Source organism: Quercus lobata, unplaced genomic scaffold, assembly GCF_001633185.2.
Source record: "Quercus lobata isolate SW786 unplaced genomic scaffold, ValleyOak3.0 Primary Assembly Scq3eQI_2009, whole genome shotgun sequence".
Lineage (NCBI taxonomy): Eukaryota > Viridiplantae > Streptophyta > Magnoliopsida > Fagales > Fagaceae > Quercus > Quercus lobata.
In genome coordinates, this window is record NW_022154810.1 from 44 (window position 1) to 14,584 (window position 14,541).

Sequence of the window (14,541 nt, forward strand, 5' to 3'; positions counted from 1 at the left end):
GCGAAAAAAGCACACTGCTACTGTTGATGAGCTTTGGGAGATCATCCGTACTAAGTATGATCATGAGCTTTCTTACTATAAAGTATGGGACGCAAAACAAAAGGCAATTGCTAAGATTTTTGGGGATTGGGAGGAGTCTTACCAAAGGTTGCGAAAGTTGTTGGCATACTTGGATCAGGATTCGGGTACCCAGTATAGCTATCACACCATACCTAAGCCATTAGAAGGTACTACGTTACTGCGCTATGTATATTGGGCATTCGCTCCATGCATTGCTGCATTCCAGTATTGCAGGCCAGTGATCAGTATTGATGGAACTCATTTATATGGTAAATACAAAGGGGTATTTATGATTGCAATGGCAACCGATGCTAATCAAAAGGTTTTGCCTATCGCCTTTGCTGTTGTGGACAAGGAGTCAGGGGCTAGTTGGGGGTGGTTTTTAGAGTGTCTCAGGACTTCGATAGAGCGTGTTATTGAAAACAAGGATATTTGCATTATTTCTGACCGACATAAAGGTATCAAATGTGCCATTCGAGAGTGGCCTAGAGGGCAAGGCGGAAGAGAACGGGTATATCATCGATATTGCCTTCGACATGTTGCTAGCAACTTCAACACACATTTTAATAACCCGACTCTAAAGGCATTGGCCTTGAAAGCTGGATATGCGACTTGTGATGCTAAATTTGTGTCTATAATGCAAACCATTAAGGAGGCCAAGATTAATTTACTGAGGGGTGTAGACCCTACTGATCGCCGGATTATACGTTATATGCCATACACATATCTAATGAGTGAGGATGTAGACAAATGGACCCAGTCACATGATGGTGGAAGACGTTACGGGGCAATGACAACCAATATCTCTGAGTGCTTTAATGGGGTTCTTAAAGGTGCCCGCGGTTTGCCCATTGCTGCAATGGTTGAGTTCACTTATTTTAAACTTGTTGCATATTTCCACAATCGACATAAACAAATTACTTCTGATCTCTCTCGAGGTAAGGTGTGGAGTGATTATGCAATGGAGATCTATAACAAAAATGAGCAGAAAATTGCAGGACACACTCTGAGGAATTATAATCATGCAGAGGGTATATATCAAGTGGTTACCCCGTATAACGACCATAGAGCTGGAGGGGGAAATCACAGTCATGATGTGCGCATATTTGATAGAACCTGTGGTTGTGGAAAGTGGCAAAACTTGAAGATCCCTTGTTCACATGCAATTAAAGTTCTTAAAAGTCTGCATCTCGATGCGCCCAGCTATATTGACCCATGTTACAGTCTGAACAATGCCATTCTCACATATTCACATAATTTTGTGGTGCCAAAGTCAGAGTCATTATGGACAGACGTTCGCGGACCACGGTGGGTGCCTGACCCACGATTGTTGCGGGCCAAAGGTCGTCCTACGATGTCAAGAATAAGGAATGAAATGGATGGGGTACGGCGAGAACGGGGAAGCCGGAGGGAAGATCCGGAGTTGAGGGAGATTCAACCGAGGCAACGATGTAGAGTGTGTCATCAAGAGGGGCATAACCGTAGATGCTGTCCCAATTCCCATGGGGCTTCGACAAGTGGTAGTGCTATGAACTAGGCAAGTGCCGTCACTGTTTTTATATAATATACTCAGAATGTCATTTGGTTTTTGTTCTTTGCATTTGGAAACTAATAACCGTATTTCATGTTTGTCAGGCAAGCGGAGACTTGATTTTCGTAAGTGACATTGTACGTGGGACTTGTCGTTATCTTCTGTATGGACAAGCTAGGTGATTATGTAGAGTATGTTGTATCAGTATGGACAAGTGTTAGGTGACTATGTATAATATGTTATATCCGCTAGGTGTCCATCTGGAGACTATGTTGTATTAACTTAGTTGTTATTTTGTTTATTGTTGTAAATTACGAATAATTGAACTCTTTGCTATCCATTTTACTCGTTACATTAGTTGCGTGATGCAGCTTTTTCCTATAATACGAACAATGATATTACTTTGCCAAGTTCAACCACAAGGCCCTTCTAGTATTGAACTGCCATTGTGTGCTAACTTTTGTCCAACAATAATTTTATTGAATAGTTACTGTTTTAATTTGGTTGTAGAACTTTAATGTATGCTCCCTTCGCCTATTATATGCTGGTATGTAGTTGTTTGATGTGTTCTGGACCCTGGAAAATTTGCTGCAGGGGAGAAAACTAATTCTGGTCCATGCACTTGCGGCAAAAAAAAAAAAAAAAATCCATCCAAAAGAACTCAAGTATCTAAGACTCGATTTCTATTTATGGAAACCGAGTATAAAATACTCGAGTTCTATTGGGATTTTTTTTTCCTTTTTTTTTTTTACCCCAATTTGAGAACTAAAAAACGTAAGAAGTGTGGTAAATAATTCTGGTCACCTGCGGCCAAAAAAGAAAAAAAAAAAATTCCCAGTGGAACTCGAGTATGTTATACTCGGTTTCCATAAATGGAAATCGAGTCTCTAAGACTCGATTTCCATTTATGGAAACCGCCTATAAAATACTCGAGTTCTACTGGGATTTTTTTTCCTTTTTTTTTTTTTACCCCAATTTGAGAACTAAAAAACGTAATTAATGTGATAAATAATTCTAGTGACCTGCGGCCAAAAAAGGGGAAAAAAAAAATTCCCAGTAAAACTCGAGTATCTTATACTCGGTTTCCACAAATGGAAATCGAGTCTTAAAGACTCGATTTCTATTTATGGAAATCAGCCTCTAAGACTCGATTTCCATTTATGGTAACCCATCAAACTAGAGTTCTACTAGGATTTTTTTTTCAATTTTTTTTTATTACCATTGAGAACTATTTTCAGGTAATTTTTTACTAAACCACCAACATCGAAGAGTAAATACCTTGTAAATCCAAAAATATAACTGAAATGAACAAAATAAAATTATACAATCTGGTTTTTTAGTTTTCAATTGCCAACATATAAGTAACCCAACCCTGTAAATCCAAAAAAAAAGAAAAAAAAGAAAACGAAAAGAAAATCAACATCTTGTTATGGAATTAACAAGACTATACTTATCATTCTATCCAAATCCATCCAAAAGAGTTGACATTGTTTAAATTCAATAAAATACTGGCAATATTTACAAGAATGAAGCTTATTTTTGACATGCTTGCCAAATACTTACAATAAGGTCCAAAATCTGGTTGAGAAGCTCCAGCATAGTCCGCTGCACTTCACTGATACCATTGCCACTACCAGTTTAAATGCAGAAAGTAAAAGGGTACACGAGGCAAACCTCCTTTATCTCTTTAATTTGCTGGTCAAGACCGCCAATCATGTCATATGTGGAATCTGGAACCTTTTCAACTTTCATGAGGTTGACCAATGGATCAACTTTGCTTTGCAAGATTAAATGAAGCACATAACTGTCATTACGGAGAGCAACTCTTGTTGATGGAGTTATGTTGGTGATATCGATATTTTTATCAATGTCAACAACATATTTCCGTTCAAGATGAACCTGGGAAACAAGATGAGATTGTTTAGATAAACATGTATTCAAACTGTTTTCAAATCATCTCTTATTAACAAAAAGGCACTCCTAAGGCACTCCTTGTGCATGTAATAGTCTATTCTCTTGCTAAAATATCATTACGTTTCAAAAAAATAAATAATTAAGGCACAGCTGCAAATTTACAATAATTAAACACATATTACATAAAAATGTATCACAAAAGAATATTTAACAAAATAAACAGAGATGCCAGTGGTATTTAAAAAACTTCAACAAAGTGTAGGCACCCCCATGTGCTTCATAATCCATACAAAGAACAGAGCTGTTGGCTGTGTGTGAAGAACAAAGCCACAGATCAATTATATTCAGGGTGGTGGAGTGAAACAAAACATTAACATGGACACACACTACTTCCATAGCTTCCGCAATGACATGTTTTTCTCAGTCTCCTTCTTCATTACCTTTGCCACTACCATCTCAAAATCTTCTTGTGTTACATCAACCCTCCTCTCCCACAGAGCAAACATCCCAGATTCTGTGCACACAGGCTGCAACCAGTTTAAAACGAAAAAAATCTGTGACAATATGATTATGCACAGAGAAAACACACAATCTTTCACTTCTGAAGACTTTAATACAATGTGCAATAGGTCGTTATGGAATTAACAAGACTATACTTATCATTCTATCCAAATCCATCCAAAAGAGTTGAGATTGTTTAAATTCAATAAAATACTGGCAATCTTTACAAGAATGAAGCTTATTTTTGACATGCTTGCCAAATACTTACAATAAGGTCCAAAATCTGGTTGAGAAGCTCCAGCATAGTCCGCTGCACTTCACTGTCACCATTGCCACTACCAGTTTAAATGCAGAAAGTAAAAGGGTACACGAGGCAAACCTCCTTTATCTCTTTAATTTGCTGGTCAAGACCGCCAATCATGTCATATGTGGAATCTGGATCCTTTTCAACTTTCATGACGTTGACCAATGGATCAACTTTCCTTTGCAAGATTAAATGAAGCACATAACTGTCATTACGGAGAGCAACTCTTGTTGATGGAGTTATCTTGGTGATATCGATATTTTTATCAATGTCAACAACATATTTCCGTTCAAGATGAACCTGGGAAACAAGATGAGATTGTTTAGATAAAAATGTATTCAAACTGTTTTCAAACCATCTCTTATTAACAAAAAGGCACTCCTAAGGCACTCCTTGTGCATGTAATAGTCTATTCCCTTGCTAAAATATCATTACGTTTCAAAAAAATAAATAATTACCATCCTCAGCTGCAAATTTACAATTGAGTGCATTCATATAGGAATATTACTTACCTTACCTAAAACGTTATTCTTCCCCATTACTTTGACAAATACTGTGTACATATATAACTTTAAAATGGCGTCAATGTTAATATAAATGTGCTAATTTCGACTTTCAACATTTAAATGAAGTTAATTTTATTCTTAGAAATTGGTTTTAAAAGTGTATGAACAAAATTGATACAACTAATAGTTGGGGAAATTGATTTGAAAGTCGAGGGACAAAATTGATACTATTAAATGTGTGTGTGTAGATAACGATGCTCTAAATAGCTAAGGTTTAGGAACTATTTTTAAAAGCATTTGATAAAAAAAATGGGAGATACTTTTGAGGCATTCAAAATGATTTGGTAACAAATAATCTAAGGGCATCTGTTAACAAGACCTAACTAAAAGTAAAACTGCGACAAATTTATAAAAACCAAAAAATTGTAGTTTGGCCATTTTAGTATTATTAATTTTTTTTTTTTTTTTTGTGGAGGGTCGCCATTTTATTAAATTTACTAAAAAAATTCACACCTAATGATGACATTGGCTAGATTTTGAAAGTTAAGTGATTAAATTGATAGAAATAGATGATTTTAAGGTTGCAAATGCTAAATTTCCTTTAGATATGACATTAGCAATTTTCAATGCTAATGCTCTTAAGCAATTTGAAATTCACTCTCGGGTGACTTTCAATGTTTTTGTTACTTAGATATCAATGCAACTAATGGTATTCTTTGTTATGGTAGTACAAAACTTTGAATTTTTTTGCGTTTTGAAGCATGTTATTTTTTACTTTAATTTCTTGATCTATTCCTATTTTATGACAAAAAGAAATCAATTTATATTTTGATTTTTGCTACTTTGTTGAGCCTCAACTTCTGTCAAACCCCCAAAAAAAAAAAAAAAAAAGTGAGGGTAGACACGAAGGACAATGTAAGAGCTTTAGCTGCTAGATTACAAATTTTGTAATGAACTAAATAACTTGTTCATCTATTTTTATACCTTTTTCTTTTATCTAGTTATTTGGATGGTTACAAAATTTGTAATATGTTCTAACAAATTCAATCATGCATTCTACCAAAAAGAAAAATGTTATTAATCGAGAACAAGTTCAACATGTTCAACATGTTATCCAGTAAAGGAAAATCAGCGGCTGCTACAAACTTCAAAAAATCTTGAAGCTTGGATCCTGAGACTAGCCGCTTAGCTTCAAGGGTTATCTGTACGCCCTCATGAATAAAGTCTGCAGTTGGTACAAATTCTTTCTCTGTGAATCCTCTAGTTGTCATAGCAGGTGATCCAATGCGGATACCTGCAGGCACTAAGGCACTCTTGTCACCTTTACAAGGGAATATTATTGTGTGTAAGTTTTGAGAAGAAAGGGAGAAACAAACAAAAAAACAGATGAAATCAATTAAAATGGGATAAACCTGCCAAAGAAAGGACTCACCCGGAACTGACTTTTTGTTGAGGGTAATAGAGGCGAAGTCAAGAATTTTCTCCACCCGAGCTCCATCAATACCCTGTTAAGGGAAGCAATGTTAACTGCTGTTAGTAAAGGCAAATGGTAGGCAAAACACCCCCATCCCAAATAATCATCACAACAATCGTTGTAGTACTAGCAAATTCAACAGGTTGTCTTTCGATTCAATGCCTAGCAATGCAGAACAAATTTTCACATATAATAATATTGACATGTCGATACCTTTCTCCCTTTCAAAGATAACACACACACCAAAAAAGAAAAAACCACACCACCCTGATAGGCAAAATACCCCCATCCCAAATAATCATCACAGCAATCATTGCAGTACTAGCAAATCAGCATAGCACCCACTTCAGTCAGATTTCCATGATTAGTTAACAACTACTTTGCGTCAATACTTCTAAATGTTTCTTACCGGGCAATGATATGGAATTTCTTTAGATACTTCCATCACATCAGATGCTTCATAAATAATCATGAACTTTGAAAATACTTTAAGGAAAGTAATGGGATAAGCATCAGGTACACCATGATTGGTAGGATCCAAGGAAACTGATGAAAAGGCTGATGAGGTTCAAAAGTGAGATATTCTGGATTGTTGGACTCCAGAAAATCATTACCGATGGTCTAAACCCAACATGTTTAACACTCAGATTCAGTCCATCCGTAGTGATTTTCTGGCGTCCAACAATCCAAAATATCCCACTTTAGGACCTCATCAGCCTTTTCATCAAGCAGCGTAGTGACTCAAGCAGCGTATGACGCTTCATGACAACTGTAATACAATGAATAAAGTCAAAAATCATACAAAGTGAAACCCAATATAACTAACTACAAACAAATGGTAGAAACCTAGTAAAAAATTAGTTCATACCCATTCAAATAAATAATGCAAAGCATTTACGTAGACAAAAAGGCTCATATTATCATTTGTTATCATAATAACACCACTAGTATTTGGTTTTCTATCTACAGAAGGGGGATTTGAAATTACATGAATTTGGTTTAGCATTTACAGCAGAAGCAACTGGTTTTCCAGGTCTATCTTCCAGTCCAATAGTTTTTAGACGTTTAGCAGTAGAACCAAAACATGTATTTTTTGTCAGCGGATGACACTTAGAAGTGACATTCTGAGCTACAGCAATAGTCCTGCCTTGTTTTGGTGCCAGGTATGAAATTGATGGCTTCCTCAGCTGGAAGAAACTTTACGTTTGCCTTTTCAATGGCTTTTTGCACTTCAGGATGAACTTGCATGCCTTTGTCTCTGTTCAATATGCTAGGTCCTGAAGAACATAGAGCATTAGATTGGACATTTCCTTGATTGACCATGGTACAGGAGTTTAACATTGGATTCTTAAGCATCTAATTTGGATGGGCTTCTTTTCATCTTGAAACTTAGTCATCAAATTTTCAAGTTACAGCTGTACTTTAACACAATAAACAAAATAGCTCATCCAAACACAAACATATTATTCTTTGAACCAGATCAGGTGAAACCATGCTACTAATTGATTAGCATTCTTCAAAAACCACAGGCTTCGAACTTTCTTGGGAAGAGTTTTCATGGAATATTCTAAAGGCAAACGAAAAATTTTGAATATTGTTTTTTCAATAACAGAAGACTCCAAACATGAATGAATTATATATACAGATGGCAAGAAGAAGGAAAAATTGCATTATAACAACCATCTAGTGGCATTCTTAATTGAAGTACACCAAGCAGTCTACTCTCCCCTGTGCTGAGACTAATCATATATACTGATTGCAGGGAAAAAAAAGAATTCTACTTAAGAAACCTTGTTCTTAATAAAGTCATATAAACAATCAACTATGTTCTCAAGACAAAACACTAGTGTTTGCAGCCATTATTCTTACATAAGTGTTTTTTTTTTTCCTTATTCGTTTTTAAATACGCCATAACCATATATTTATGTATTTGAGTTAGATTTGGATTTGGCTACAGTAATTGGATTTAAGTGAAATCATCTTTGAAATGTAAGTGAGAGGGAGTGTATATGGTACTTTGCTGTAACTTTATTCAGCGTTATTTACTAATGCTGAGGTTATTAAGATCTTTTTTTTGATAAGTAAATTAATGTATAAAATATAAAAATCCGTTCAAATTGAGGGGATTAAGATCTTACATCCACATCACACCCTTTCTCCCGTCTATTCCTAAATTTGCAACCCTTCTGTTCCTTACATTCCTTATGATTCTTGAAGATTACAAACGTCTCCAATACTATAACTATTTAGGCAAAAGCCTCTCTAATCTATGACTCAAACAGAACCAATTTTAATTTTAACATCCTCACACACACACACACACTGACACACAGCTCTTTACTTCAAAAGACAGTTGCAAGAATCATTAAAAGAAGTAGCTAGAAGAATATGAACCAGAGATATAACCACTATGTTCTCTTCCTGAAATATACCGAAACATAAAAAATTACATGGAAAAAACACTCATCCAAGTAATTCCCAGGAAAATAAGAGATGCAAATGACAACCTACCTCCTTAAAAGAGTGAACTTCACTTCCCCAAAGCCAAGCATCACAGCCTGCATCTGTAGCACCCCATATATCATTCCTACGGTGATCCCCTACATGTACAGCATCCTCGGGCTTTACTCCCAATAAATCACAAGCTTTTAGAAATATTGTTGGATTTGGCTTCTCTGCTTCAACCTGTTTAAGGGAGAGAGAATCATAGTCAAGACCATAGATAGTAGAGGAAAACAAATTGTTCATAAGAAAAGTTCACCATTAGATTGCTAATACAATTATGATATATGTATGACATTATTTCTTGAAGTTTAAATGACTTCATTGAATGTAATATGGATCAGTGTACATATGCATGTGTATACATATCAGAAAGATAAACCTCATACACATGCCGCTAGCCATCCCATTGTGTGTATGAAAGGGGGTAATAAAAAAAAAAAAAAAACTATATATAATGAAGAAATCAATGGACATACTTCAGCTGAAACTGCCACAGCATCAAACCAATGGTCACAGTTTAGAGATCGCATTAAAGGTCTTAACCGAGTGTCAAAATTTGACACAACACCCAACTTCACGCCTGCTTTCCTAAGAGCTTTAAATACATTCTCAGCATCAGGATCACAGAGGTGCCAAGCCTATGGAAAGAAAAATTGGAGAAAGAATTATAACTACATAAGTTTAAAACTCAAAGCATGCAATTTATAAAAGCTAATTTAGAAATGACCCAACCTTGTTAGTGCTATAGTAGTTGTAAAGTTCTTCAAAGTACTGGGAATCTGAACAGCCAGTGGAGTAACTGACTATATATTGCCAGAAAGGCCTTGCATCATTGACATATCTGCAATTGAAGAAAAACAAAAACATTATTGATTAAGATAAGAGATCCTCAACAAACATGACAGAAAAATTGCTACCTTTTGCAGTTCTGGTAATGGGAATGTGAAGAATATCATTCTTAATAATGTTCAATTTTAATTATTTACAAGCTAAGGGCTTAAGAAATGAAAACAGGTAGAAGTGTGTCCATTGCCACTGTTTAAGAACCTGAAAACATGGCACGTAGGAAACAGACTTTACATTGGACCCTTTAAAGATAATAAGCAAGAAAATAGGGTGACCTTAACAAGGTCACAAAATCTAGATACAGTCATGGACAAATTCTCTGGTGATATTTTAGAGGTGATATTTTGAAGTGTTCATACACATAAGTGAATTACCAAGATGATAAAATTTTGTAAACAAAACCATATGAAAATTAGGCTGACCTACTAAATTACTGCATTTAAAAAGAGTCTATAATATTTATGAGATTATAATATATATGAGATTATAATATTTAAAAAGGGTCCTAATCAATTTGTTTTGCTAATCTATGAGATTATAATATAATATTTAATTTTGACCAAAACTTTGAACCAAACAGAATTTGTACTGCTTTATTTAGTCTGAGAAAATAGTGTTATAACTTATAATTTAATATATTGAAAACAAAATTTAGAGTTATGTGTGTTTTATGAGGAAAAATGCTATATTGTAGAAGACTTAAATTTATAGCTCTCTTTTTCCCTCCCTCTTGCTTATTACCCATATCAAGTCAATGAAGCACTTTGCATAGACTGTTATGTTGTAGGTGTTCACTACTCTTATATTAGAAGTTTTAATGCTGCCTATATTGATTCTCAGGATAAAACTTCAAATGGAAGTTTAAGAGCTAGGGTAAAAGTGTTTGTGAACATGTGCAGAAACAATAAAATATCAAGCAAGATTAGTTTCATAATATCACCAGTTTCTCCTAGATGACAAAACTTTACACTTTTTGGTTGGCATGCTTTACTGATAGTGGTGGATTTTTTCATTCAGTATTGAAATAGAATCTGTTTCAAAAAAAAATTAAAGGAGCAGAATTTTCTAGGTAAGAAATTGAATTATTATTAAAAAATGAAGTTAAACTATGCGTATTCTAAAAGTTCAAGCTATTATAAAATGAAGAAGTTGATCATATAATTATTATTTTAACACTTTTCCTTAATAAGCATTAATTTTGAAATGATGCATTTCTTTTCAGCGTATACGTAACATATTGGTTCATTCACTATGGTACAGTTAAGTTTTTTGATATAAGTTTTGATGATTACTCTCCGGAGGAGGATCAAGGCCTAGACTACAAAACTGTATGGTCTAAACAGTGCTGAAATTTTTAGTAGACACAATTTGCTGGTTTAAGAGAGTTCGGTTAGAGCTGTAAGATAAGGCATCAATTGAATTATGTGTGACAATAACCCTGCAACCTGTTAGTCATTTCAATATGACTTCAGAGACTAATATGTTACTATCACAATTTGCTGATTTAAGAGGGTTTGGTAGGACCTGTTGGTCATATCCAATATGACCACACTGTCTAATATTTACTTTTTTTGGTGGCTTTTGGGGATCATTATAATTTTTCTGAAAAATCCAGCATGAAACCCTGTAGCTCTATGGTTTGGCCATAGGAAAGTAATGATAACTTTGTAGAATACATAGTAGAGCATGTTAACTTTGTGGCATGTGTATATAGAGTTTAGAGCATCTCTTTTGTCAAATTTATTACAATACAGTGATGCAGTGGGGTTGGTGGTGAATATTGATCATGCAAATATAGATATTAGCTTACTGGCAGAAATGCATGCATCTTAACATTCACTTGATTAGGACCCGCTAGAAATTAGTATTGTTCTTTAATTTCTTCTCTATAGCATGCAGTTAATTCCTTTATTTCTAGATTCCTTCACGTCATACTTTCTAGAATTAGCTAATGACATTTGATCCAGTACAAAATAAATGTTAAATTGTATGAATAACCACAGTAAGAAAGTCTATATTGCATGAGGTTAATGTTCTTTCCGATGACTACCTTATTAGCTGCAAATTACTACAGCTATTACATTGTTAAGTTGAACCAAATTTTCTTAGGCTGAAATTGTTAAATTACCTAAAGATTATGTTATATGCCAGTTATAAATGGCCATTATAGTTTGTTGCTGCATTCATTAATTTTGTTAATACTTAGAAAATTTGTAGACATTTGCTTAGAAGTTGTGCAAACACGATTTTTTTGCAAAACTATAATATGGAACTAAATAATTTGGTTTCTATTTAGAGGCTATGCAGATTTATTTAATATTTTTTAGTACTAGGTTGTTGCCTGCTATAATAATTTGATGTTAAGCAAGACTTTGTTGATGGTGGTTATGTAAGAAGGATTTGGTTCTAGGAAGACTGAAGCCAAAAATATGTAAAAGTATGGTAGGGGTGACATCTTATAGTATAATCAATGGTGTGGATTGTGGAGTCATTGCAAATTTATTTGGTGTACTGTTAAGTTACTGTGACTGCCATTTATATTTGCTGCTTTGCCTCATCTCTTCTCTGCAACATTATTAATTAAAGATCAGCATACTCTTTTTTTACTTCAAATAGTTTTTTCCTCTGAAACTTCTCACCACTACATTTCCTTTACGAATTATCATATTAAATCTCCAATATACATATGCTTTTGTTTTAAACTGTTTAAAATCTGAAAGTTTGGTAATTTTAACAAACCTTCTTATCCTGTCATTTTGTTAAAAATCAGATTTGCTACAGTTTTCTGTCAAGATTCTATCCATTATGTATTTGTTGTTTGAATTACCTCTGTTTAGACAGATTGATAACATTCACCAGGTGTTCTCAAGAAACATTGCTGGATAAAGCTGACAGGTTAGGACAGCCTAACTATCAATTCCATATTAATCTGATAAGATTTTTTAATGTCACAAATCATAAACTCAGATTGAATGTAGGTCTGCCAATAATGTAGTTATGTTTCCCAATTCGCCTTAGACTAATGTAAATGACTCTGCTGTTTTTGTTATTTTTGTTGCCGGAAGATTAGGCTTTGCAAAATCTGGAGCTAGGAGTTTAGCCTTTGTAGATGATAACAGTTTTGAGTATGATGATATTATTTTATATAAGGGCCAATTCTACAAAAAGACAATCAAATCAAAAAGACAATCAAATGATACCCTTTGGCAGAACTACATGGTCCAAATAAAAGTAGCAATGAACAGGGAAACAAGGCAAGTTACGAACACGTCTATCAATAAATATTGTAAACATGACAATTACATTGACATGCAGTTAAGTATTTTAACTATATCAAAACCTTTGCAATCAAAGAGAAACATACATAGGTGTAGAGGTCAAAGGAAGCAGCCACCGCCGTGGATCCGTGCACCACAGCATGCTCTCCGGCCAGTATGACTAATACCTTACATATTGTATCAAAACCAACATTGGTCTCCACGAACTGGTTCTTCAGATCTCCATTCAGTGTAACAGGTACACCAATCACCTGTCAAATTAATAGAAGTTCTATTAATAGACTGTGGTATCATAAAAATATATCTAGATTAAAATAACAAATGATGCAAGGAATAAAATTGCAACAAATATCCTTATTTGAGGCATTCACCTAGTTCCAATAATGTAGGTTCAAACCATATTGAAAACAAAAATAATCTTATGGAAATGTGAAAAGAGAATTAATAATGGAATACAGTGTGTTGTTTCACATTAAGCTTTCAGATACCTTTTTTGAATCTTACGCTGTCTCGTATAATGCGGAGGAGGTCTTGCATGTCCTTCGTCAGATGCCTCGGGCCCAACATTGTGTCCATGTTTGTGCCCCCCTGTCCCACACGGTGGTGCCTTTGATATGCGTTTAGGCCGACCTTCAGCCGCTGTAGGTAACCCAACTGGCTGCTCAGCCTGAACATGGGGTGGGTCAATGGCTGAAGAAGGGGTACTAAACGAACTATGGGAGGGTGGCTCCTGCTGCATGTCAGGTGGGGTACCCAGGTCAAAGGATGGAATCGGTGACAGCTGAAGAAATGACTGTGGGGTGGGTGGACGGACGTCAGACCCAAAACAAGGAAGTGGGGTGGGTGGAGGGATGGTGGGGCAAGGAGACGGATGGTGGGCGGATGAAGGGATGGTGGGCGTAGGTGCTGGATGTGGGTTAGGTGAAGGGATGGTGGGCGTAGGGGCTGGATGTGGGCTAGGTGAAGGGATGGTGGCAGTAGGAGCTGAATGTGGGTTGGGTGAAGGGATGGTGACGGTAGGGGATGGATGTGGGATGGATGAAGGGATGGTGGGGCTGGCGGATGCATGTGGGGTGGATGCACAGGGATCGGGGGTAGGGAGAAGCTGAGGGGTAGCAACAGGCGGACGGGATTGACATCCGGCCGGAGCTGTGCTCGTGCTTGGGCCGGTAGGCATAGCTGCCTCCTCAATCGGGGCCTCAGGGATAGGAGGTTGGACACGTGTCATCGCCTGTACTGCCGTCAACACCTCAATAATGTCGTTGTGGTCCTCCGTGCCCACTGGATGACGCCTCAATAAACGGACGTATCCTTCAATCTGCATATGGAAAAACCACACATATTAGACCTGCAATACGAAATCAACAATGCCAATTGATAAGAAAATAAGTGTTGGTTCTGCTACTAATAATTGCAAATTAAAGGGAGATGAAGTGGTAAGCAAAAAATGTAGTAACAAACATCATGCTCTCTAAACAGTGGTTTCATGGTAAGAAACACGGTAACATGTAGAAGAGATTGAGAAGTTACCAGCAGAGTCACTACAGCACCAGGCCTATCGATGAACCTCCGAGTCACCCTTTTGAACCAGTCATGGTACTCGTGCTCTGGAGGCATATCAC

At 35.9% G+C, this 14,541-nt stretch overlaps 3 protein-coding genes across 3 annotated transcripts; 1 reads left to right on the top strand and 2 right to left on the bottom strand.

Moving 5' to 3' along the window:
- The first annotated feature begins 358 nt into the window (after positions 1-358).
- LOC115973439 lies at positions 359-1,597 on the top strand. The gene has a single exon (XM_031093700.1). The coding sequence runs from the start codon at positions 359-361 to the stop codon at positions 1,595-1,597; it is 1,239 nt and encodes a 412-aa protein (XP_030949560.1).
- Positions 1,598-3,222: 1,625 nt separating this feature from the next.
- LOC115973434 (26S proteasome regulatory subunit 8 homolog A-like) lies at positions 3,223-4,025 on the bottom strand. The gene is made up of 2 exons (XM_031093696.1): positions 3,946-4,025; positions 3,223-3,490 (listed from the first exon to the last, which is right to left on the bottom strand). The coding sequence occupies exons 1-2, from the start codon at positions 4,009-4,011 to the stop codon at positions 3,230-3,232; spliced, it is 327 nt and encodes a 108-aa protein (XP_030949556.1). The 5' UTR covers positions 4,012-4,025; the 3' UTR covers positions 3,223-3,229.
- Positions 4,026-7,439: 3,414 nt separating this feature from the next.
- On the bottom strand, positions 7,440-9,677 carry LOC115973438 (N-acylneuraminate-9-phosphatase-like). The gene is made up of 4 exons (XM_031093699.1): positions 9,528-9,677; positions 9,272-9,433; positions 8,802-8,975; positions 7,440-7,567 (listed from the first exon to the last, which is right to left on the bottom strand). Exons 1-4 carry the CDS (start codon positions 9,660-9,662, stop codon positions 7,553-7,555), a joined length of 486 nt encoding a protein of 161 aa, XP_030949559.1. The 5' UTR covers positions 9,663-9,677; the 3' UTR covers positions 7,440-7,552.
- Between the last annotated feature and the right edge of the window lie 4,864 nt (positions 9,678-14,541).